This window comes from Sciurus vulgaris, assembly GCF_902686455.1.
Source record: "Sciurus vulgaris genome assembly, chromosome: 19".
NCBI classification, from domain to species: Eukaryota; Metazoa; Chordata; class Mammalia; order Rodentia; family Sciuridae; genus Sciurus; species Sciurus vulgaris.
This window is the reverse complement of record NC_136480.1, coordinates 24,708,865-24,735,431: the sequence shown is the minus strand read 5'-3', so window position 1 is coordinate 24,735,431 and position 26,567 is coordinate 24,708,865. Positions and strand designations below refer to the sequence as shown.

The 26,567-nt window shown below is 54.8% G+C and overlaps 1 protein-coding gene across 1 annotated transcript in view; it reads right to left on the bottom strand.

The window, feature by feature from the left end:
• SUCLG2 (succinate-CoA ligase GDP-forming subunit beta) overlaps positions 1–26,567 on the bottom strand; it is a 189,903-nt gene that overhangs the window by 63,276 nt on the left and 100,060 nt on the right. The window contains exons 5-9 of the mRNA XM_079122396.1: positions 21,968–22,120; positions 20,407–20,496; positions 15,275–15,371; positions 5,801–5,962; positions 3,711–3,853 (exon numbers count right to left, since the gene is read on the bottom strand). Of these exons, the coding sequence (XP_078978522.1) occupies positions 3,711–3,853; positions 5,801–5,962; positions 15,275–15,371; positions 20,407–20,496; positions 21,968–22,120 (645 nt within the window). The remainder of the gene's footprint in view (positions 1–3,710; positions 3,854–5,800; positions 5,963–15,274; positions 15,372–20,406; positions 20,497–21,967; positions 22,121–26,567) is intronic.

The window sequence follows — 26,567 nt, the reverse complement described above, 5'->3', positions numbered from 1 at the left end:
TCCCGCTGCACACGCCCAGCAGGAGCCTATCATGGCAGGACGTGAGGGTCCCCAAGCTCCTGCAGATACAGAGTGTCCAGAGGTGGTGCGAGCGGACTATCAGCGGATTAATCCACTTGACTGTCCTACCTGGGTGGTACCTGTAGGCAGGTGGGCTGTGGCTGGGGGCAGTAGGTCCCTGGGGACGTGGCTTTTGGGGTCCACGTGGGCTGTGGCTGGAGGCGGTGGGTCCCTGGGGACATGGCTTTGGGGTCCACGACGTGTCTGTGGTGAGCAGAGCTCTCTCTGCTTCCTGAGTCCTCCGTGAGCTGGGCAGCTTTCCTCCGCCATGCTCCTCTGCCTCCGTGGGCCACAGCATCGAGGCCAACCCTCTACAGACCTCTGAAACGTGAGTGGAAGCCCACGTCTCCTCCCATGAGCAGCTCCTGTGGGCGTGCTGGTCACAGTGAGGACACGCTGACCAAAACCACGACTGCAGCTGATAAGGGACAGGGAGGAGGGCTCGGGTCCTAAGGCAGCGTTTAGATCACGCTCGGACCAGGTGGCACAGATCCCCGCTCCTGGGTGAGGACAGCGGCCACCTTCCAGGGAACGCAGACGGGGAAGGGCGGGGAGTGCAGAGCACCTTCCGGAGCTGGTCCCGCCCAGCCCACCTCTGGAACCTGGCGGAAAGCCTCGCGGGCACGCTTCCTTCACGAGGAGCCGGCAGTGTGCGCTCTCCACGGCGCAGGTTAGACTCTAACACCGTCAGCGCCGCGTGTGCTGTGGTGCACCTGACTCAACAACCCTGTAAGTGCCCACTGCTCCGCCACTGCACAAACAAGGGAAACCGAGGCACTCGGAGGTTACGTAACACGCCCAAGGCCCACTCCAAGAAGTGGGACGGCAGGAAAACCCAGGCAGTGCAGCAGCAGAGCCCCCGAGGGACGCCCTCCTCAGCCCAGGCTAGGTGTGCGGGCAGCACCATGCCACTCCCTCGCCACCGGCCCTGAGAACCAGGCCCCAGAGGCAGCAGATGGAGGTCCGAGCAAGTCGGGCCAGCGGTCCTCTGCCCTGCTCTCCACAGCCCCTGCTCATTCCTGCACCCCTGGGAGCAAAGCCAGAGCCACAAGCACAAGCGAACGCAGAGCGGGCAGACGTGAAATGAAGGAAGGCGCTCTCCAGGGAGTCTCCCCAGAAAGGCACTCGGACCTCCCGGGGCTCCCCACCACGTCCTCTTCCCTGCCTGAGGTTTCAGGACTGCTGGAGCTTAGGGTTCTGCAGATGGAAAGGAGGAAGAGATCGGATCTCCCCTCGCACCAGCAGAGCCCGCTCAGGAAGGGTCTGCTCTCCAGCCAGCTTGCAGATGAAGTCTCCATGAGCTCTCCACGAGGCCCCTCGGCAGGACTGGATGCAGGGGGCCGCCTTGCTTCAGGCGGCTTGGCACGGGGGCTCCGTTCCACGTGTTACGAACAAAGCAGCAGCACCCTGGTGGAGATGCCTGTGAGGTCCAGGAGGAAACCAGCACGCGGGCGCAGGACCGGACGCACTGCTCTGTGGCTGACACCATCAGTGCAAATGTGTCCACGAGGAGTAGTTTTCTGGAGTGATCTGTGCTTTACGGGATCAACAGGATCATGTTGACCTGGGACGAGTAGCTGTTACTACAGTTCATTTAAGTTCAACACTAACAGGCCTCTTGTGATTTTCGGGATATGCACCTCACAGTCCTCACGTCTAGCGCGGAGATCGGTGCTGCGGAGACAATTAGCTCTGGCTCTTGGGAGCCTCTGCTTCTGGGCAGGTGCACAGGTTCCACCTGATGTAAGTACTCCCGGAGCTCCATCAGCCTCCCTGCAAAGCCAGCTCCTCTGTCCCGTTTCTGACGCCTCCGGACGCGTGAAGCGACGCCAGGTGAAAACTTCACTACAGCCCCGTGCTTTCTACTGGCTCTAGACCTCAAGACTCGGACGGGCACCGGGAGAAGCTCTGTGCTTCGTTTTCCTGATACAGCACGAGGGAAATAAAAGCGCTCCCACATCCCATGCGAGTCGACAGAGTTCAAATACTCGAAGACACTCCACGAGCTGCAGCCAGCACTTCAGAGGACGTCCACACAACGGCAACGACAACACCGCTCTGCCGCAGACCCATCCCCTCACCCTGTCCTCTTACAAAATTAAAATTCCAGATCCTCCGCCCAGGAGATCTCAAAGAAAACCCTCTGACCGTCCCGGGAGACCCGTCCCCGAGGGCGCTGAATCACTACCACTGCAGTTCAGTGGACGCTGAACGCCCAGTACTTACAGCCATCGTCCCCTGGGCCTTGAGGCTGAGGCAGCAGGAGGAGCCGTGTGTCAGGGCCACGGTTTCTACAGATTGAAACTCGTTTGGGAATCTCTGGGAGGAAAACGATTCCTCTCTCAGAAAGAAGCAGGAGGGAGGGTCAGCGGGGGGTGCTCCTCCTCGCCCATGGGAAGAGCCACACGGACAGAAAGGCCTTCCTTGGCAAACGCGCTGCGCAAGGTTGGTGACCTTGGACTTCAGGACGCTCCACCTCTGACCCCAAGGAGAAGGGAAGGGAGCACTAACAGCACTTACCACTTACTGTCACTCAGAAGAGAGGAAACCGGTGAGCCGCCCTCAGACAGCACCCACCATGAAGAACGTGAGGGGCAGGCAGGAGTACCACCAACAGAAACGCCCCACGCGCGGGAACCCCAGTGGCTGCCGCGGGCTGCTCACGGTGGGGAGCTTCCTCGTCAGCTTCACACTGCGTTTCCTACAAACGCCCGGCTCCGGGGCCGGCGTTGTGGCTCAGTGGTGGAGCGCTTGCCCAGCACGCGTGAGGCACTGGGTTCAATTCTCAGCACCATATATAAATAAATAAATAAAATAAAAGGTCCATCGACAACTAAAAAATGTTTAAAAAAATGAAAAACCTAACTCTGGTACTGTTTTCATTCATGATTCTCTGGGGACAGATCACATAGTTTAGTAACAATTTAGTAGATGCCCTAACAATATTGAGATGTCCAATGGTTGTGGTATATATCAACCTCACGGTCCCGTTATGAGGATTAAATGCAAACACGTATCAGACACTCAAAAAACTGTCGGTTTGGTATGTACAGAGCATCCCCCAAACTGCTGAGCGGAGTTGAAATAAAGCAAAGTGGCGCTGAACGCGTTGCTAAGCTGCCTGGGTATCCGAATGCCTGAGTCTCCTGCTGTGGGTGCAGCTACCAGTTCTAGGTGAGAGAGAAGGAGGCAGCGCTGGACGGGAAACCGCTGCGGCCCTGCTGGACTTTGAGCATGCGTTGCTAACTGAAAGGTTGAGATGGAGCCAAGAGCCCCGAGCAGGAGCCATCACATCCCCGCAGGCACACACGGTCACACCTGCTGCCCTACCGGTAGGGCGGCTGAACCCTCTCCAGGCCAGTCAGGCACAGGACCAGGGGCTGCGGTGTATGTGCGTCGCCCGCCCGGGATTTAGGCCAGCAATGCTTCACTAGGTGACATGCTGTGTCTTATTTATGTCCATCCACCTCCCCAGCCTCCCAAACAAGGTCCTGGGGCTGCGCACCAGCCTTTCACCCACGCGGAGAGCTCGATCGACGAGTGTGGCGTGGCAGAGTCTGGGCTCCCGCTTGCGGCAAAGCCCACGTGCCTGTTCCTGGGTAGCAGCAGGAACCAGGCTGCTCTCCACCGTCGCCTAAGAGACAGGTTACCTTGGGATCCGAGGTGAGCAGTTTGAAAGCTTGGTACACTTGAGCTTCCTTCACCCCACCGCCAAGATCCAGGAAGTTGGCTGGCCTCCCGCCATTGAGGAAGATGATGTCGCAGGTGGCCATGGCGAGTCCCGCGCCGTTCACTGCCAGACACAAAGGAGACAGGAGGTGCTCAGAGAGGACAAGGCCCAGGGGCTGCGCCCCAGCGTCCACAGGAGTGCCGCCACTCCCGGCCCACACCCGCCTGAGGAGCTCCGCTCCACCAGGTAAGTGCAGGCAAGCCTGTGATGCAGACTCAGGAGAGGACTTCAAACTGGGATCGGGACCACGTGGGGAGAGGAAGGTCCAGGTAGGAGGCAGGGAGGAGCCAGAGTGGAGGCAGTCAGGCACTCCAGAGGTCCAGGGGCTGGAGAGAGGCGGGGAGCCCCTCCCACCCTGCCTGCAAGAATGTGCTTCTCACTGGGGCTCCCTAGGAGGTAGCCCCTGGGTCCCAAAGGCCTACTTCACAGCGCTCTGCCCCTCCTCTGCCAATCACTGCAGCAAGGGTCGCCAGCAACCCGCTTGTTAAGATAGTGCCCACATCGGGCGACCTTTTAGCAGTCTTTCTGAAGCAAGCAAGTAAAGGGTTTTAACATTGAAATTCTTATTTCCAGAGCTAAGTATTATTGATCAATTGCATTTCTTAGCTTAATTATGTAGAATTGCTTTCTTCAGGTTAGAAAGAAAAAAGAAGAAAGGAATGGGGGAGGGAAGGAGAGAGGGAAGTGGGATGGAGAAGAGGATGGAGGCGGGGAGGAGGGAAGGACAGAGGCAGGGTCGACTTCCTGAACCCTCAAGGTAAAAGGCCTTCACTTTTTCTGACCCTTGAATTCCCCTGACAAGCCTAAGACTGTGACTAATTTAATTAAGCCTCAGGCAACTAAGATAAAATGGTTTACACAGGATCTTGGAGCAATTTGAAACCTGTGAATGGGAGCGCTGGAGGCTGCTCCTAGGTCCATTCAGGAACATTCCTGCAGAGGCTGCAGAGACTCTGCATCCAATTTGCTCCCAACACATACTATCTTCCCACTCCAAGTGCCGAAAAACACTGGCAGCACGTGAGCTTATCGGGATCCGACTCTGAGTGATCTGCCACATTTATGGTGACTGCCCCAGCACAGAGCCAGAGCTTCAGGGCCACTGGTAAGCGGATGTCATCTTCTACTGTACTGAACAGCAAACCATGGGAAGAGGTCTCTGCAGTTCTGAAGGCAGGGACACTGTTGGTTTAATGAGCAGCAAATCTTTTTCATTTTAATTCCATTAAGATGAAGACCTCAGTTTCCAGAGCAACGAATTGTTTCTACTAGAAACACAGTCTTGTGCAATTAAGTCAGGAGTGTGTAAATCTCCACACAGTGAGCTGTGCAGAGTAACTGAGAGGTACTGCCTCTACAGACCCATCCTGAGCTCCGCTGAATAAGCCACTTCCACACTGAGAAGGAATCAGGTCCTGTTAACAAGCTGTCATTTGGTTACCACGGAAGCTGGGAGGGTCTTCTTCCTTTGAAACAGCAATTTTGTTTTGAACCCGAATCTCCCTAAGGGTCCCAGCACAGCGGCACTGAGTCCTGGGGCAAAGGCCGTTTCACCAATTCACCAATCCAAGTGCAGCCGGGTGCTCGGGTCCGTGGTTCTCCACCAGGGAGGTCTGTGCACCAGCTTGGGCTGTGCCTTTCACCACAGGAGCTGGGCAGGAAGACGGCTGACCTCAGCACTGGGGCAGCCTGTCCAGCACAGAAACACCCACACCTCGGGAGCGCCGGGCTGAGAAGCCTGCTCTAGGCCAGTGGGCACTGACCAAGGAGAGCTTTCCCTGGGGGCGGGTTCTGGGGTCAAACGCAGGACCTCTCTCGGGACTGGTCCGTGCTCCCCCGGCTGTAGCCGCAGCCAGCCCTCAACATGAACTCTGAGAAGACTGCATGGCTCCCTAACGCCTGCCTGCAGAAGCTCCACGCTTACCTGCTCTTGGCAACCAAACCCGAGAACTCTGGGCTGCTGAACTCCGTCAGAATCCAGCAAGCACTCTGCCGACCCGGGGTGCTCACCGAAGCAGGCGATGTTCCCGTCCAGCCCGATGTACTTCAGGTCGTACTGGGCAGCTTCGTTCTCGATGGGCTCGTTCTCCGACTTGTCGTCCATGGCAAAGATGTCCTTCTGTCGGAACTCGGCATTGTCGTCGAAGTTTATCTTGGCGTCAAAGCAAACAACTAATGAAGAGAAAAGAGGCATGCTGAGTGTCCACCGGGGACCTGCGCGTCAGCCCCGGGGGCCGGCAGACGAGCGTAAGCCAGACGCTGCAACCCTCGGGCACAGGCAGGGAGGCTGCTGCGGCTTCTGAACTCAAACCCTGGGGCCAGGGACAATGGGGGCACTGCCCTCAAGGGGCCCGAGTTCCAGACCCACTGGTCTCTGTCCTGGCAGTGCCCACAGAGGCTGCCATCTCCAGGGCGCATCACTAACCCTGACCTTGGCGGACATCACTCCGTTCCTCCCTGGGCCTCAGTTGCCCCATCTGAACAATGGGAGCAGCCACCCCAGGCCCCTGATCTCTGGCTCCCAGGTCAGCAGGGCCACTCTGACTCCCTGACTTGACCTACAGACACCAGGACAGACGGTCCGCCCCAGGCCAGGTCCCCAGGCACCCACAGCACACCTACACCCTCTGCTGCTGCAGCACCCTCAGGCCTGGTGCAAGGGCTCCGGACACAGCGAGATTCCCCACTCCGCGGGCATGGACTCCCAGCACAGTCCCCGATCTGCAGAGGTTTCTGTGTGGAGCGGCGGGCTGGCAGCAGTGGGTGGGCGTGTACACAGGGTCCCAACGCCTTGGCCGCTTTCCCGAGCACAGAGTGCGGTGAGATCCCGCCATCTTACCGAATTCTACTTAGCTCCGACACTGACTGGCAGCCAGATTCGAGCGAGTCCAGTGTCTCTGTCCCGGCACTGCTGAGGGCACCAGCCCTTGAAGGAGGAAGAGCTACCTGGCCTGTCCCACTGGAAGGCAGAGGCTGCCGCCGCGGAGTCTAACAGCCTCCTAGGAATGCACCCTGCATTCTGGCGTCCCTGGGGCCATTCTGGCATCCCCGGGTCAGCCCCGAGGGAGAGGGCTTCCCGAGGCTCTCCCTACCAGGATCCAAGCACTACGTGCTGACGTCTGCCAATACCTGACAGACGAAACCCAGACCGGGACTCACTCAGGGGAGCACTGACCGACAGGAGAGAACCCTGTGGGAGCCGCGTCCACTCACATCCCCCGTCTTGCCAGAACGCCCACCACTCTGCCCACACGGAGCACTTGCGGTGAATGAGTAATTACCTTCCAGAACACTGAAATCATAATGACAGAACCCCATAATTACCAAAGGAACTGGCCAAAGTCTCTGCTTGCTACAACGGCATTTTCTCAGCAGTTAATGACCGGTATAATAATCAATAGAAAAGCAACTTCATTCTTGGCTTTCCAGCGGGTTTATAAATACATTCTAATTAATTTATTAGTAATTTTGGCTCCTCCATTACTCACTGGCAAGACTACTTGTAACTGACACCTTCAAAATGAATGGGCAAAGGCTATCAAATTGACTTTCCAAGTGAAGAGTTTCAAATAAAAGAATTCTTGGTCAAGATCAATAAGCCAGTAAATCAAAACAGTTCCAAGCTAATCTCTGCTCCTTACAAAGACAACTGCGCAGACTGCTTGGGAGAGATAATTAATGCATATACATGCAAAGCTCAGAAGCAGGCTGCACTCACTGCCTGCAAAGCCAGACCGCACAGACCGCTGTCCTGCAGGGGGTGGGTGGAGGGCCACGGCCCCCGCACAAAAGCAGCTCACTGCTGAGGACCATCCCAGGGATACGCCTGCCTGGTCAGCAGCCTCCAGGGTCCTGGCCAACTGCTCCCTCCCCGAAGAGGGAACCAAGAGGCATAATTAGGTGGGTACACGCATATCCAGGTGGAGACTTGGGAGACAAAAGGGGATTAAAAGACAACAGTGCTCCCTTAGGGCCCAGCTCTTCGGTTGGGACACCCTCAGACATGAGTTTGTTACACCTGTGTAATATTCTTAGTCTGTGATACTGCAATTTGTAAATCAAAAAATGTAACTTGGTCTTCACCTCCATTTCTTAGCAGAGATCTAAGATGCACGTCCTTCCAGGGAAGAGTTGAAGGACTGGTCTAGGTAGGGGAGCTTCAGTGACAATACCGGTCTGCAGCCCTGCAACTCGAGCCCTGAATCCCTGGGGTTTACAGGGAGAGGGCAGGAGAGTCTCTTGACCTGCAGAGGCAATCTTTGGTGGCATGAGGATGGGACCAGGCTGGGGTTTGAGAGGGAGGGCACAGGATGGGGGTGAGTGGATAATGGATCATCCGTATGGGATGAAGCCCATGAGAACCCAGGACAGGGTTTGATCTATCAAGGGGCACAAGAAGGTGCAGGGAAGGCTGCTGGACTGGGGTGCACACAGAGGCTCCTCACCCCTCATGCCACGCCCTGTCCTTCTCAGGGGGTCACAAGACCCCCACTCATAACAGGTTGGTCAAGGTACAAGAGATTAGACTTGTGATTGGATTCTTAAGTAAGGAGAGGGAAGTCCTATGAGACCAAGTTCTACCAGGTAGGACCTGACTCCACAGGTACATAGTGTTAGGACCAAGTCCTAGTAGGGGAGACCTGACTCCACAGGTAGACAGTGTCAGGACTGAGCCCTAACTGGTGGGAGCTGACTCTACAGGTAGACAGTGTCAGGACTGAGCCCTAGCAGGTGAGACCTGACTCCACAGGTAGACAGTGTCAGGACTGAGCCCTAGCAGGTGAGACCTGACTCCACAGGTAGACAGTGTCAGGACTGAGCCCTAGCAGGTGAGACCTGACTCCACAGGTAGACAGTGTCAGGGCTGAGCCCTAGCAGGTGAGACCTGACTCCACAGGTAGACAGTGTCAGGACTGAGCCCTAACTGGTGGGAGCTGACTCTACAGGTAGACAGTGTCAGGACTGAGCCCTAGCAGGTGAGACCTGACTTCACAGGTAGACAGTGTCAGGACTGAGCCCTAGCAGGTGAGACCTGACTCCACAGGTAGACAGTGTCAGGACTGAGCCCTAGCAGGTGAGACCTAACTCTACAGGTACATAGACAATTCAGCTCTAAGTCACTAGCTGGGGCCAGGGTTGGTCAGCATGGGAAGAGTCCGTGTGTGCTGGTCATGGAAGTTACTTCATGAGGACGGTCCTGGGAGAAACAGGGGTTTGGATTTGCTATTAAACATAAAGAGCTTCCCTGCCTATGCCTCAGTCTACAAAGCTGCACTACCCAAAGACCTGACCTCGACCTTGACCATGTAAACACCTGGTACGAACCAGCTCTGGTGCTTCCCTGCCTGCCAGCCTGGGCACGAGACACCCTGAAGCCGGTGAGCTCGGCCATGCCAGTGTCTCCTGCTGCACGGTGCTGGTGGAAGCAGAGGCTGCTGGCAAAGCCCCCAGGCTCAACTGTGAGCAGGCGTGCAGGGCTCGGGACTGCGGCCACCTCTGGGTTGCAGACGGCCTTTGCTTTGCCCTAGGGCTTGCTATCATTACTGCGCATCTGCAGCACTCCCCGCTCCCTCTCAGTGGAAATGCCTCGGGACCATCCCATCCCCCAATAACCCTGGGCTTTCGTTTGGGGTAAAGAGAAAAAAGTTTCTACTGGCGTTTTCATATGGGAGCCCTTTTGTGAATACATAAAGAGTGGTCTCAAAGGAAGGATTTTAACAGCTGGCAATGCCAGCAGGCTGACAGAGAAGACATTTGGCTGAGAATCCTCAGCCAAACAGGCCTGTGACAACCCTTGAGTCACATGACACTTTTGCTCAAGGCCAAAGTGGTGAAAAGTTGGTAGAAGAAAAAGATCTGAGGGTCTAAGTGAAGGGTGGCCGGCAGGTCTCTCAGACTACCTGGAGCCTGTTTCTCTGGATAGCTTTACTGAGAAGCGGCCACACACCGCTCCTTCCACATGCCTGAGGTCTGTCTCCCCAACACAGCAGCAAAGCAGAGTGCGGAAGAACAGAAGGGAAACTTCGGCAGTTTAAGGGCTGACAGGTTGCGGTTTTGCACTGACACATAGTAGCTCCGGTTACTGACATTTAACAACAGAGGCTGCAGCTGCTAACACGTAGCTGTAACAAGATGACCACAGCAGCAGCAGGGGACACAACACAGAAACAATGTCGCAGGAAAGAACAAGCCTCTTTGGGCTTTAGTGCAGTAAAAGTCCCCAGGCTGCTTACATGCTTGTAGCCACAGGAGGATTGAGGAAGCCACCTCCCAAAGAGGTGCACGACTCCCTTGCCTCGGAGGACCCACAACTTGCTGATGTGTAATAAGTACTGCTGCTCTTGGGCTCGGACTCTGGGAACCATCCCTCTGGGCTGCAGCACCGCTGATAATGTGGCTTCCAGACCTCAGTGTCCTGACCCTCCTTTCCCGCTAAGATCTGCAGGACCCCCTCTCAGCAGTGGCTGACCACTGCCGTAGCTGCCACGCAGGCAACGGTGTCCCGCCTTCGCCCACTGACGACAGGGCACACCACTGTCATGCTTGTTGGAGGGAAGGTGATACTGGATAAAGGAGGGGGCTTTGAACTGCATGAAAATAAAAAGACAGAGCAGAGCAGAGCTTCGCCAGAGCAGCTCTGACACACTTGTTTCCAGATGCACTCCTAGAACCGGCGTGCAGGAGCGGCGGGCGAGGTGTCAAGCACGGGCAAGGAAGTGCACTTGCTCCTCACCCCGGCTTCTCCCCTCAGAAAGCTGCAAGCTACCGCGGTAAACGCATAGGGGAGGCAGGAGCTGAGTTCAGACTCGGAGATTCTGAACGCCACGTTAATGAAGCCTCCATTCTACATAAAATTCCTGTTGAACAAAGGCTATTCTGTATACAAAGCATAGAAAAAACACACCTATTAATATTTATAAAACAATTTTCACCATCAAAAGCACATTGTTACATGCTTGATAGATTATACAAATGAATTTTCCTTCCGAACAAATATCAAAGGACGCCGTGGTTCTGGTATTCACAGGGGTTTTGTTTGGTGGCATGAGGTTCTGCGAGCTGCTAATTCAGCTCCCTCGACGGAGAACATAACTGGCAGTTAGAGGCCTCTGACCCCAGAATCTTAACAGAAGACGGTGCCACGGAGTTAAACAAAAGAAAAACGCATTTCCAAGGGGAGACGTGCGCATAAAAGGAACGTGAAAACAGCAGGAAGTACGACTGTCATGATTGGTTTGAGAAACAATCTGTCTCCCAGCAATGGGCTCCCCTTGATTTGTGATAAATAACCATAATGTGCTATGGAAACAGGACAGACCGAGATGGCCTGACAGTGCTGACACTTTAGGACAAGCCCCACTCTCCATTAACTATCAAAGTTCCAAGAGTTGAACACTTTCCAGAACTTTTTTTGAGTTGCTGCAAAAATAAAAAATAGAGAGGGGGCGAGAGGGGGCTGGGGAGGCAGAAAGCTGAAAATGTTCTTGAAAATAGTCTGTGTATAAAGAGAAGCGGAGAAACACCCACCGACAACGTGGGCACCCGCAAGCATGGGGACGGGCAGCTATTTAGGGAAGCGGCCCCAAGGAAGGAGGAAAGTGGGTATGCCCGCTGACTGCGGACTCCTTGGCCCTCATTCTCAAGGAATCCTGGCCACAGGGTCACCGCTGCAGACATGAAGGGACCCGGGCTGCCCGAGGAAGAGGCAGCAATCCTCAGATGGGCTGCGGGTGTGTGCTGGGGCCACGCTCTGTTGTCGGGGCCATGGGCACCACAGGGGACCCAGTAGCCTCCCTGGCCTCTGCTGCCAGGAGCCAAGAGCAGCGTCCCAAGCTGGGGCAACTAAACCTGTCCCCGACTTGGGCACATGTTCCCTGGGGGCCACATGGCCATCCCCATAATCACCTGCTGTAAAGACACAGGCAGAGCCCGGAAGGTGGAAGAAATGGAACGCGACGTAAACTCCCACCGAGGCTGTGAGATCAGAAAGAGGAAGAACGGGCGGACAGGTCGGGAGACACCCATGGGGAGCGGGAACTCTGGCCTCGCACAGCCAGTTAGTGAACTGATTTGTTTCTGCACCTGGACAAGCAAAGAATGCCATCGGCCTTCCCCTGGTTGCCACCTAACAGCTCACTGTGATTTCGGGAAGGCTGTTCGCCCTGTGGGTTTGTGCCCTGCTTCCTGCTGGGGGACAGATGCAGCCTGTGGGGCGGCTGGACCAGCCATGACGTGTGACTCGAGCGTGTCCCTCAGAACTGCACAGGGTCATACGCGGTGGCCGCCCACTGCAGAGGGACAGCCGAGGGAGAGCAGGGCAGAGGCAGGCAGGGCACTCCCCAGCCCACGCCTGCCCACACCTTAGGCTCCTAATGAGTGAAAGAAGAGCCCCGGAGCGCCCAAACAGAAGCCAGGCTACGGCCAGAGGCCTGTCCCCAGCGATCGCTGAAATCCCAACCAGGATGTTCTAAACTAAGTTAAAGTTAGTGAAGTCGGGCTGGAGCTGTGGCTCAGTGGTAGCCCTCGCCTAGCACGCGTGAGGCACTGGGTTCGCGCCTCAGCACTGCACATAAATACATAGAATACTCCACTGACAACTAAAAAATATACATATATTATACACATACACGTATATATACATATGTTAGTGGAGTCAGATTGTTTTCTTGCATTTGGGTCACTAATAACATTGGGGGAAGAGTTCTCAGATGGCAAGTCTTCCTCCACGTCAAACACAGCACTGCTCAACTCCTCCTTCATGAAGGGCTGCTTCAGGGCGCTGGACACGGCGAAGACCAACCTGGGCACGTGGCCATTAATCACCATTTCCTAATTGGGTTTAATTTGACTACTGCTCATTAGAGTTACAAACCAACACACTCATTTAATTGTGATTATAATTCAATAGCTGAACTTTTATGGTACAATGAACAAATTAATAGCCAAAGATAATTCTGCTCTTAAAAATATCATGTAAGGCTTCTGTTTTAATGAACTGTATATGAAGAACGTGCTGTGTGATGATTCTTTCAAAAACCTCCAGCTTTTCTTTCTTAATAATCTGAAAGAAAACTTGGGACTTGCCGACACCCACTGAGAACAGGCGCCCAGCCCTCGGCTGCCAGACACGGCCCGGCTGGGCACTGCACAGAGGCTGGGAGCCGGGCTGTGCCTGCGTCCACCCACACCTGGCTCGTCCTCGCTGCCTGCTTTTTCACTAGAAGCAGCACAAGACCCTGGTGGACTCCCAGGCCCCTCCACTCCTTGACTTTACCTCAGCCACGTGCTGATGAACTCTGACTGTCGGGCACGTGGGAACCACGTGCTTGCTGGATGGGGAGGGGTGGGCTGCAATCCTGGCTCAGGCCAGCTGCCCGCAACGGCCAGTTAGTGCAGTTAGTGCTCCACTCCTGCACAGTGGGGATGAGGTCCCCGACTCCACAGGCTTGTGCACGGAGCAAGAACAGCGTGGAGAAGCTGGTCACAGAACCAGGCATACGAGTTCAACAGTCCTGCCCGTCTCTTCTTCTCTATGTGAAATACTGGTGTTTTACAGCCAGCCACATCAATTTTCAAAATATTTTTGAAGAAAGGTAGTTGGTGTATGAATGTCCCAGCACAGATTTTTATCAGGTGGTCATCTGTGGGATGACAATGTATCATCTTCAAAGCTCCCTGAACAGGAACTCTGACCTGTTCCAGGTGTGACGGTTTGGATGTGAGGTGTCCCCCAAAAGCTCAGGCACGAGACAACGCAGGATTTAGAGGTGGAACGTGTGGTCATGAGAGTCTTAACCTCATCAGTGGACTGATCTGCTGATAGGGAGTACCTGGGGGGGGGGGGGCTGTGGGCAGCTGGGCCTGCCTTAACCTCATCAGTGGACTGATCTGCTGATAGGGAGTACCTGGGGGAGGCTGTGGGCAGCTGGGCCTGGCGGGGGAGGCAGGTCACTGGGGCGTGCGGGGGGGGGGTTACATTTTGTCCCTGGTGAGCAGAGCTCTCCCTCTGCTTCCTGACGGTCAGGTGCCGAGCTGCCATCCCCCTGCACTCCCCTCAGCTACGATGTTCTGTCTCACCTCGGGCCAGAGCAATGGAGCTCACAGTCTATGGACTGAGACCTCTGACACTGTGAGCAAAAACACCTTCTCTTCCCCTGAGATGCTCCTGTTGGGGAGGTTGGTCCCATCGACAGAGGAGCTGATTAAGGTGCCAGGATTCCTCCGGCCCTGCCTGAAGAGGCGCTCCCTCCCTTTCCTGGAGGTGAGGACTGACCGACTATGCGTCTGGCCTGGAAGTCCACACAGTACACAGCCCACCTTGTTCTCACAACCATTCTGAGACAAATATCACTTTTACCTCCTTGTTTTAATAAAAGCATCTAGGCTTCTGCAGGTGAATGCCCAGGTGTACAGTCAGAACATGGTAGGTCCAGAATTTGTACCAGGACTCTGTGGATCATGAGGAAAATTTTAACTTTTCTAAGTCTGACCACAGAATCTCCATTAGGAGAAAACACTGCAGATACCCTTGGTCTGCACATAGAGATTCACCACACTGATGATTCAATAGCAAGTGCCTATTTACTGACTGCCCACAGCATGCCGGGCACAGGGCGACACCTGAAAGACATGGCGTGGATGTGCACCTTGGTATGTTGTCCTATCTACCTGCTGCCCCCGCACCGCCCCCCCCCCCCCCCCCCGCCAACTGCCCCACAGACACAAGCCTCTGCTACCAACCACTCAGCACCGATCAGACCCTAACTGTACACAGGACACAGAGCAAAAGGGCAGATGCCCACATATAAAACAGCCATGTAGGCTGCTCGGCACTTGGTGGGTAGGAGAAGCCTGCCCCCCCAGGGCTGCCACCTTATACCTGAAGCAGAAGCCCTGAAGCAGGTAGGGCGAGAAAGCCCAGCTGCAGAGAGGCAGGGCTCCAGCAAGATGTGCACGACACGGGACACCAGGGACTCACACTCAGGACTGGGGGAACAGAGCATCAGGAGGTTCTGGTCTCGGAATAGCAGGTGCATTCACTATTCGCAAGAGCAGCGCTCCCCACCCAGATCCTCATCCGAGACGCAGCAGCAACAGGTTGGAGAAAGACATATGCACATGCATGTCTGTGTGTGCAGGTAGTCTCATACATGTCGTGTCTGCATGCTTCTGTGTATGTACATGCACACCTGTGTTGCATGTGTCTTTGTGTGCACATGTCTGTGTATGCATGTCTGTGCGCATACACATATACACATGTCTGTATGCATGTCTGTGCACATGTATATGCATGTCTGTGTATGCACATAAAACAACACAGGTGGTGAAAACCTGCACGCAGTGGGGGTGCATCTGAAACCTTGCAGGCGTCATATCACTGAAGGGGGAGGATGCAACTCGGCCGCTATTGCAGCCCCCGTGCGATTTAATTTGTAGTTCACATAAATAATTATAACGCATTCACTTTTCTCCTCGTGTTCTTACCTTGTCCTTCGGGGGTCTCGCCAAAGGGGTTCACTTCCACCTGAGTGGCATCGATCTTCAGGAAGAGGTTGTACAGCTTCCTAATCTGCTCCGCAGCCTGAATGTGAGCAAGTGAAACAGAATTAGCCCAAAGCAGTGAAAGAAAATGTATTTTGCTCGATTAGTGAAAATCTTAAAGACAGCAAATTATCTCTTCATTTTCAGTTATGTCTTGTGAAGGGAAAAACAGAAACGCACAATTATTTTAATTTCTACTGCTTTTCATTAGAAGGAATTGCTCAACTTTCCTCCAGACAGAAGAAAGAGACCATTATCAAGAAAACAAAATATTTTCAGTGCCATTTGAAAACATGATTAATCTTTTTGTTGATTATCATGTCCCTATCAAACAAGTTAAGACTGCTATCTAAGATTGTTAAGCTGCAATCATTAACAAACAGGCTCCATTTAAGCAAGTGTGCAGTGATTGTGAACCACGATGACTAGGTTTTCCTATTACACAGGAGTGAGACCACTATCACATTCATCAATCAAATACAATTTCTGAGTGTCTATTGGAAATTGTTGCAAGCCAGGAAGAGGGAAGTCTTAAATGGCACAGTCGCAGCACGGTTCGAACCCAACAGTCTGTCCTGAAGGCACAAACCACAAAGGGCAGGAATGTTCCAGCCTCCCCTAATCCGTCCCTGGCTTTGCTTTCCACAGCAGGCGTGAAATTCACTCTTTCACTCTTTCTCAACTGGCAATACTCCCTGCCTGGTCCTGTAGGCTAACACCGGGAAGGCCAGGAGGTGGGAGAGGCCGTGGAGGAGCCAGCTCACCCTGGACAGCGCCACACACGACACAGGAGACTGCTGTCAAGGTCCACGGCGGATGCCACCCGTTGCTGGCTTCCTTCATCTCCAGCCAGGGGCCCCTTGCCACCCTCTCCTCTTGGTGCCAGTCTGCATTATTTTCCCCTGGGCACCTGTTGGCCCTTCCACATCTTATCCTGGCCGTTTTTTGAAAAAGTGTGGTGTAATAATGCACAGGACGCCAAGTTCACCGTTGCAGCCACGGTTGAGTGTACATGAGTTCCAGGACTAGGTCGGTGCACCCCCACACAGCTGGGCACCCTCTTTCCAGAGCCTGCAGCCTCCCATGGACTCACCACACCCGGGTGTAAAGTGTGGTGAGGACAGGCCCTGCCTCCTCAGGAATCCTGGTGGACCATGCTGCCCACACTAGGTGTTGAAAGGGCTGGAGATGAACTGACCCTGGTGCAGAGCTGGGCTCTGGGCGGCCATCAAGGAGGAACCCAGGATGGAATCCTAGTCTTGGCAAGAAGAGGGAGAGACCTAGGACACACCCCTGCTCCCTGCCCCTTACCACATGATGCCAAGCAATACCTCTGGACTCTGCCCCCAAGAGGGCCCTCACAATGACACCCCAGACCTCAGACCAGAACCATCAGCCCCAACGAGCCTCCTTCCTTGTAGCTATCAAACCCCAGGTAATGTGCCCCGTACCGAGCTCCCAGCCGCATTCCCTCCTGGTCTCGGTGGCCATGGTCCCACTTCCTGTCTCTGATGGGGACTCTCTTGGGCCCCTCATCTGTGGACCTACCCAGCATAGTCCTGCAGGGACTGGCTTATTTCTAAGCATGATGCCCTCAAGTCCGCACAAGCTCTGCATGTGGCAGAACCTTGCTCTTAAGGCTAATCCCACCTCCATGCCTTTGCCATACGTGGTTCACCTGCTGGCCACAGCTGCACCCTGGGCTGGTGGCTTCAGAACCCCTCAAGTCTGTGTTCACCTGGCAGGAAGCCTGCGCCTTCGGCCACTAAGGCCACTGCAAGGACCCAGTGGCACAGCGTTGGGGGGCTGGGCTACTTCAGCTTCACACGCCATGGGCTGGGCTGACACACCTCTGCGGTGGGATCTGCAAGGGGACCCTGGTAAGATGTCTTGTTTCAGAGATGATGGTCCAAATGGCTGCCAGCGTGCCAACGTGTGATGTCAGGGACACAGGGTCCACGGCCAGCTGAGTGAGTTCCCCTGCCTTCCTTGTGTTCGAAATGCTACACGTAAGCTGACAGCAGTGAAAGGAACCACCTGCAGGTCAACATGCAGCCAGTGACCCCTGCCGTCCAGAAAGCTTCTCTCCTTCCCAGGCATGCATTTTGGGTTGTTGGTTGAGCAATTTAAAATTTAAATCCCTAAAACCAAATGCATATGAAGGAAACCTCACCAAGATTCAAGTCTTGTGACATACCTTTTGGGGACAGGGGTCCACTGCAGGGGTGGAGAGGGGTGGGGGGGACCCTCTGGGACAGGGGTTCCACTGATGGGAACTCTTGAGATACTGGTCAGTGTCCAGTCACGTCCAAGCTTCCTGTGGCTTTAGTTGTTTCAATAAATTTTTGCCAAAATGAATTTTAGGCAGGAACGGGTATCTGGTAGTTTTACAAGGGAGAGATTTATCATCTTTATTTTTGTTATCATTAATAAATCACAGCTCAGAGGCAATAAGTGTGAATCACAGGAAACAGCAGTCATGTCATCAGACAATCATTTTATGTCATTCATGAGTGAGTGAGGGGTCTGCAAATGTCTAAGCCATGCCCCAGACCAAAACTGAGTGACCTTCCAAGTCACGGTGGGTCGGCGGGCTCCTAATCACCTTTCCTTAGCAAGGATCCGTGACTGATGGCCGATAGGGGCTCTCCAGTCTTGACCCTGGCCTTCACTACACCTGGTCCCCAGAACAGTCCACTGACCCCCTGGCTGGAGCAAACATGCCCAGTCCTGTGGCTCTGCACATGGCCTCCCTGAGCACCTGTCCCATGTCCCTCCTGCTGCACAAACACCCAGGCTGCCCCTGGACACACAAACCCAGCAGCCCCCAACTGAGATCAGCCTCCCTCCTCCCTGTCCCCATGGGCCCTTGGCCAGTGCCCTCAGCAAGCAACTGGCTCCCCACTGTGTCTGTTCCCAGGGCCCCAGGAGCAGCACCCCAGTGTACACCAAGCAGCTGAGCCAAGCAGGAGTTGAAGCCTTTCAAGGCGTTACCAATGAAAAAGAAAAGAAAATGGATTTCCTCTCCTCAGTTAATCACTCATACACAGCTGACAAAGGAGAGACCCCTGCACCCTGGGGGGCACTGTCCTCGGAGGCACTCCTTAGGCTGGTGTGTCTATGGAACTGCACTGCGGAGGCCCTGACGGACAGCTGGCTGGCTCTCAGGAAGGCGGGACAGGGTGTCCAGGATGGCTTCGGGCTGGCTGCTTTCACAGGGCTCCCTGCTGTTCATCCTAGCTCTGGAACCACAGGGTCAGCAGGTTTTGTCCACGCCAGACTCATTCCACCTCCTGCTGCATTCCCGGGGAGCTCTTTAGAGGGTCTGTCCTGGAGAACCAGCCCTTCCTGTCCCCACGCTCCCGGGGCCACTAAGACAAATGCCCAGCACTCTGTGGGCTGCAGGCCACCCAGCAATGACCCAGAAGGTCAGAGCCCCTGCCTGGTGAAGCACTGGCCCTAGCCAGAGCCACCCACCGGCAGGTGCAGCCCAGATGGGCAGGCGATACAAGGAAGGCTGAGGGTCCTGGCACCTGCAGCCAAGGGCCCTGCGGGAAGGGCCCGCATGGCAGAGATGCGCTCCATGACTACAGCCCTGCACCAGGAGCCCTGAGTGTCCAGCGGGTGGCCTAAGCCGGGCAGCCTCATTCCAAGACAGCAACCACCAGCAGCACACTTCGGAGCCCCCAGTGCCTCCCTCCAGCGCGCGTCCCTGGCACCCTCGCCAGAATCACAGCGGCAATGAGCTCCACCAGCTCGGACCTCGCCCACCCCCACCCCCAGGTCCAGGCCCAGGCGATCGCGGGCCCTTCTGCCATCTTGGATCTGGGGCATTCTAGGGAGTCCACTCCTATTTTCAGTAAGCGCCACCTTCCTTCATTCAATGCACCTGCACTTAAGGTCTCCTTTCGCTTTATCCTTCTGCCACTTGGATCCTGGGCAGACGCATTGTGCGTGTGTCCAAGGCGGCACTGTGTAAGCGGACAGAGGGTAGAGGCCAGCCTCGCCTCGCGGTTACACCTCCTGGATTCATGGCCTCCCCCACCGTGAGAGAGCCTTCTGAATGAACACGGAGACAGGTGCGGCCTCCGTGCTGCTGCCGTCCGTGAACCACAGGCTGTAGCAGCCCCGGGCTCTGCGTCCAGAGAGGATCCAACGCGCCGGAGGACGCGTGGGCCGCACTCGGATACCACCCGGCTCGCGGCTAGACTCTGCTGTGCTGGGGGCAGAGCGAGTCCGCCTGGGAGCCGAGGGACAACCGCACCCTGCAGCCACAGGCGCCAGCAGAGCAGCCACACGCGACCTAGTTATTAGGGTGGCCTCTGAGTGACAGGAGGGAGAGGGTCCCCAAGAGCTTCTGATTTGGCTGGGACAGAGAAGCGTGCACCTAACACAGGGTCAGGCGCCATGGCTGGACGGAGGCAGGGCGTGGGGGAAGGCTGGGGCGGCCTCCGCCCCTCATAGCCCTGGGGCTGCTGCTGTCTCTGTGGCCGGAGGACGTCCTACTGCGACTGCTTTATCAGTGCACACTAGGTCACTCCTACTTTAAGGGCATGCGTCCTGTCACAGCAGGTTTTAAGCTCGTCCTACTGAAACGCCCATGTGACACCAATATTCAGCCCAAGTGTTGGTGAGCTTCAGAAGGCCAGCAAGTTTGGGGCAGCGTGTACTATTAATAATGACCACAACTGACGTGCACTTAGGAGCGGGGATGAGCCCTGTGGGGTGAGCTCTCCACCGCTGAGCTGCACCCTGCCTGGGAACTGGCTTTCTGGAGGACTGTGACAAGCATCCTCTCACACCAAGCTAGATCCCACCACCTCAGGCAGCAGCCACCGTCCCTGTCACAGAGGAAGCTGAGGTCAGGTGATGTGCCCCGTGCCAGGTGGCAGGCCAGCAGAGGCAGCCTGTACCCTCGGGCAGCACCCACAGGTTCACAGGGGCACACGGCTGGACGCTGTCCTTCGGGACTTCGGACACACCTCTCCTCCTGGCAGTCACACATCAGAGGCAGGGAAGGAGCGCCCAGCGCACCCCAAGCCCGTGGGGCATGCCGCCTTCCCGGGCTCACCTACCTGGTTCCTCAGAGGCCCCACGAAGCCCAGGTTCTCTGCCATCTGCTGGGCTTGGCTGTCCTTTATCCCTTCAAAAATGTCGATTTGCTCCTAGTCAAAATAAATCCAATGAACAAATTCAGACAGTCAAGCGAGAAGATTTACAACCCCAAAAAGAAAGCGCTTAGTATTTATTTGCAAATGAGTAATTAAAGAGCGGAGCCTCTCCCCAGCTCTGGGCTGCGCTGCCTATGGGGTGTGTTTTAATTAGCAGGCCGGCTACAACAGCCCTTCCAAAAACTATATCATTCTTCCAGGCAGCCTGCTGACAGCACCGTCCGAGGCCAGTTTTCGCTTCTAATTACTACACAGATGGCACTGATGAATATTGAGTCAGTTAATTTTTATGACACCCTTTGGAAGGTGTCCAAGCAGGGCTTTCCTGCCTCACGCTGCGGTTACGGTCTGAGGTGTCCTTCGAAGGCTGGCGATATCTTTGGTTTAAGCACTGTACTCATGGCGAAAACTTTCAATGACACCTCGCCCTACAAAGTGCCATTCCCTTGGAACGGAGCACGCCAGCACGCTCTACTTCACCTCTTCTGCAGTAAGCGGGACTGACCTCGAGACTACTGGGTATCACTGGTCAGCCTGGGGGTAAAGTCCCCAACCTACATGCACAACATGAGCAAGAATATTTTAACGACCGCCATCAGAGTGTGAGTACACAGCCCAAGAGGTTCAGGAAACAAAATTCCCCTTTCCAAAGGGAAAAATCATTTTCTAAAAGAAATCATGACTATTCTGCTACAGATTTTCAATGTGGTCCTAACACTGAGAACCCACATTAAAAGTGGGTCTGAAGTTCCACATCTTCTGATGAAGCTGAGGCAGGCTGAGGCAGTGCACAACCCTCACCCCACGCAATGCTCACACCCTTGTGGGGTAGAAATTACTCCATTTTATTTCACTGATTTAAAAAGTGAGGCTTGGGGCTGAGGCTGTAGCTCAGTGGTGGAGCACTTGTCTTGTATGTGGTTGGATCCTCGGCACCACATAAAAATAAATAAGCAAAATAAAGGTATTGTGTCCATCTACAATTAAAAATGTATTTAAAAAAAAAGCGAGGCTTAGAGCCAGTGAGAAACTAGCTCACTGTTAAGATCTGGCTGCAGATCTTTGTGATTGAAGTTAATCTCCAGACCAATAAAAGGGAGGAGATTTCAAGCACTGAAAGAAAAAGGCAGAACTGGAGCTTGGAAGGATCTGGTGACTCAGGCAGTCCAGGTCACGCCAGTGTCCCAGGAGAGGACTTATGCATGGCAGTGCCACCAGGCAGAGCCAAGTCAGGCGGGGGAACGCCCGCTCTTCACAGGCTAGAGCTGGGGCAGGAAGGGAAGGCGGGGAGGAGACGGTCAGGGAAAGACCGGAAAAGGGATGCTTTGAGTCCACCACCCAGGAGGACAGGACTCGACAACTGCACACCTGAACCCCAGGACTGGATTCACTGCCCCACATAAATGTTTATCAGCTTCTACCCTAAGGGTCCGTCAGCACGGAGTGGCCAGGCAATCAAGCATACCTTAAAAATCAGCTCTGGATTGGATGCTGCCACCTCTTCAATGTCAACGCCCCCCTGGGGGCTGCCCACCAGCACGGGGCCGTTGCAGGACCGGTCCATCAGAATCGCCAGGTAGGTTTCCCTCGAAATGTCCAGGGCTTCAGCGACCATCACCTGCCACACGGGTGGGAAAGTCAGACTCCCGCAGCATCGCGCAGACTCCCACCTGGACAGACTGCGGCCCGGATCACGTGGGCCGCTCTCGGGCACACGAACGCCTGCTCCCTGCGCTCCCTGCCACCCGCTCCTTGCTGACCCACCACCTGGTTCAGCAGATGTGGGGTCTCCCTCAAGGAACGCCCCGTCCAGTCTCCCCTTCCTCTTCCTTGAGAAACCGCCACTGAGACCAACTCCAGGCAGCAGCGTTCCTTAGATCTGACTGTTAGCAGCTGTGCACCACCACACGGCGCTCGGGCTTCCCTGGTGAACGCCAGGTTCGACCACCACGGAAGGGGTCTTTGCCCACGCAGCTGCTGCTCCCCACTGTGCACTGCTGGCCCTTGGATCTCTGCACTTTGTTACATCTATACTTCCTTTCAGGTCGTATTTGCTTGCTCAGAAGTGAGAGAGTGGCAGCAGACCCCCGCAGCACGACCCCGGCACACCCGCATGCCCCCAAGGTCACTGGTCATAAGTTCTGCACGGACCTCTGTGGCCACCAGCAGCGTCCTCTGCGCGGTGTGGCCACTTGCCAGGTCACTACCTGGCAGGAGGCAGACGGGAGGGAAGAATTTCATTCCCCACTGGTGCTTCAGCCAGTTTTTCTTAAGTGCCCTGAACAACTCCAACAGGTGGACACAGCTCGACCCCACAACTCAGCCTCCCACTCACGGAGGCCAGCCGCACACTGGAATGCCTTTCTCCCTTCTGAGTCTCACGAATAGCTGGGGCTTCTCGCTGAGGTCCCTGCTGCTGTGATTCAGAGCACCAAGGCGCTAACGCTGATCTAAGCAGGTTCCCACTGACAGCATTCACACGGACTTCAGTCTTTCTAAAGGGCTACTTTAGCCTTGATTTTGGTAGATCTTCCTTTGTCCATGTGTCTCAGTATCCCTGTACACATAAATTGGTGAGGCCTCAGACTCTGAACATTTAAGATCATGGCAAGTGCCATCTCACAGCCCTGGAAACACTAGCCCGTCCTGGACACCAGGAAGGGTGAAGGATGTCTCCCATGAATTTTTCTTCAAACAAAAAAACACGTTCCCATAAGCAAACGGCAGTATACTTGGAGATGATAGAAACATTTGCATGGCTTTTCCTGAAAGGATCTCAGCAACAGGTTTCATTTAAAAAGTAATGGCTCTGATGGCTTTAGGGTTAGCTGGTCGGATGCCACACACACAGGTGCAGGTCATATGAAAAGGGATAAACAGACAGTGACCTGAAAAACTCTCATCTAACGAACACAGAGCTCCTTCTTTCCAAACTTTTACTGAATTTCCAAAAGTTTAAAACCAAACATGGGGCCAGGTGCGGCTGGGCGGTGGAGTACAGGCTCGGTACGTCCGAGGACCCAGCGTCCACACCTAGCCCTGGCAAAGGAAAACCCTCCCTGGCACACGGCCACAGGGTCCTCAGAGCAGCATGTGGGCACAGGCCAGGTGTTCTTTGACAAATGCCAGTCAACGCCAGTCAACCCCGCCCCAGCGCCCGGTTCTCCTGCGGGCACTGGACGCAGAGCCCTCGGAAGCTCTGCCTGAGGAGAGGCGGGCGGCGGAGAGCAGGGGCATTTTGCTCTGCTTCTTCCTTGTCAAGTGTGCAGTCCATGGAGATGACGGGAGGTTCACCTCTGAGCACCAGCATCAACAAACATTTTAAGAAATTGAGGCAATCACTTCTCCTAAAAATTTCTGTAGGAGAGAGAGCCACTTTAGAAAATTTGGTGGGCACAAAATGCAAAAGGAGAGGGTGGCTTCAGGGCCTTCAGGTGTGCTAGCGCACCTGTACTGCTGTCAGTGCAGTACACCAGGCTCAGGGAGGTTGCCGTTCTCAGCAGAAACACAGCACTGCTGTTCCTTGGGTAAGTGTCATTCAGAGTCCTCTAATTCATCTTCTAGAAAGTTGACAGGTGCACTCTGCACTCCATCAAATGTCTACTTGTAAAGACCAGCTGTGTCTCACACAGCTCCTTGCTTTTAAGAAAGAGCTTTAAGAAAGTGTCGCCAGGAAAACGATGCTTTTAGCAAGAGATAATTAAAAGATTTCACACAAGGACCTGTTTTTGATGCTAAGATTCCACCCCAGGACACAGAATGTCAGAGAACTTTAGGGATTATTTAGGGAGAGCTGAAGCCCTCTGCAAACTCTCCTCCCAGGAGAAGCTCAGGAAGAGTGTCCCCTGTGAGTTACATGAACAAGGTCATGGGTGCTCCGTCTCTGGAATCCCCGTATGACAAGCTCAGGAAGAGTGTCCACTGTGAGTTACATGAACAAGGTCATGGGTGCTCCGTCTCTGGAGTCCCCGAGGAGAAGCTCAGGAAGTGTCCCCTGTGAGTTACATGAACAAGGTCATGGGTGCTCCGTCTCTGGAGTCCCCCAGGAGAAGCTCAGGAAGAGTGTCCCCTGTGAGTTACATGAACAAGGTCACTGGTGCTCGGTCTTTTGTCCCCGTATTAGAAGCTTCTCTTTGCTCTGCTTGACCATGGAATCCGTGTTTTTCCTTTGTTTTTAATACCGTGCTACTCCTGTGTGGACACTCTGTGCAACAGGACCATGAAGAAGCAAGATGAAAGGGAGACTCGGTTTTGACTTCTCCTGCAGAGTAGTTTCAGCGGCGGCTGAGGAACTGCGGGAGGAACAGCCCTCTTCCTGCCTTCTCCAGTGAGACAGGCTCTTAGAGATCATTTCTGAACACTACGGAAAGGAAGAGCAGCTCTGCCTGAAAACGCCAGGGCTGCGGCCAAGGCCAGCACCATGCCAGCACACCCAGGATGCCCAGCAGGCACCTCGAAGCCACACAGCCCAACCTGCAGGTTCCCATCACAGGAAGTCCTCCCAGCAGCACAGCAAATACCAGTTAGGTTCCAGCCCCTGAGGCCAGCTCGGTTCCTAGGTTCTCAACGTTCGTTGATGGGTCGGGAAGAGGTGTGGACACAGAGCATCCAGGAAACCCAAAGGCCGGATCAGCGTGGGACCTGGCCCTCTACGGAGTCTCTCTGCTGACTGTGAAAAGACAGGCCTGGGCATGAAGATGTCCATAGCCTCCACTCACCTCAGAGCACACAGAACTCACACGAGGGACCCTTCAAACCAACAATCACCCTGGGTCCCTGGAGCCTGCCCCGCACCAGGAGGAGGCGGACCCACAACGGCCATGGAGACAGGTTCTGGGGTCCCAGAGTCGGTAGGTCGCAGCCCTAAAGTGTGATAACAATTCACACAAGGAAAGGACCCAAAGAGTATTTGGCAATTATGTCTCGGGGGGCCGGGAGGGGGGGGGGGACTCCGACTTTCTTTTGTATTTTTGTACTATTGGAATTTTTCACATTGTTGATGACTTTTCCAGTCAGGGAGAAAAAAGAAAAAACAAACAAACTTGTTAAACATAAATCACTCTGGTAGTTTACTGGCAAGAATGCGCTTATCGCTAGCACTTCAGGAACTTATCTACACACTAATTCTGTACAGAACTCCAACTCTGTAGGGTGTGAATCTGCTCTGTGCACTTTTACGTGCTTTTAAAAGTATCACAAACATGCATCTAAAATCTCTTGTGCCCACATAAAACAATGAGGTCCTACAAATAAAAATACAAATTATATGCTCTGCAAAGTTTGAATGAGTCCGAGGAAAATGCTCGTGACCAGATTTAAAGGGACAGGAAGGGAGCTCTGGACTGAAGAGCCAGCCAACACGAGGCACTCAGCACCCCAGGGCAGCGCGGCGCGAGACGACCACCGCCGGCTGGCTCCAGCCCCTCGGCAAGGAGAAAGGCGTAGTGTCGGCGTGACCGAGCTGGCCCGTGGTCACCACAGTGTCCCCAGCTCAGCGTCTCTGTGCTGGGCAGACTCCCCTTGACACACTAAGAACTGCCTGGTGACTTTTCTCAGTTGTGTCAAAGTTCCCAAAAATCTCTGAGAAGTGAACACGGAGCACACCACAGCGGCGTCCCCAGTGCAGCATGATGATGGACGATCGGCCTCGACGCAGGACCACAGAAGGGACAGCTGCCTCCCCTCCAAGCAAGCCCTCGTCTGCAGTGAGGATGGGGCTGACCACACACACACCGGGGCTGGGAAAGGCCACCGGGCACTTCTGGGTCACCTCCTGGACAGCTGTGCTGAGCCAGCCCAGGTCCTGCCCACACACTCGGGATCAGGTGCCGTGGGTCAGGTGGCTGGTTCCCGGCCCTGCTTGAGGGAGATGGCCAGGAGAGGACACCAGGTAGACTCCTGGGCTCTGGCCACCCTTCCTGGGCTCTGTCTTCGGAGTGCGTGTTTGTGCAGGCACTCGATGCCCCGGCTGCCCCAGCTGATGTCACGATATGACATACCCCAGCAAGAGGGAAGCTGGAAATGGCAGGGACCTCGAGAGGACCCCTAGGGAATAAGGGGGCAGG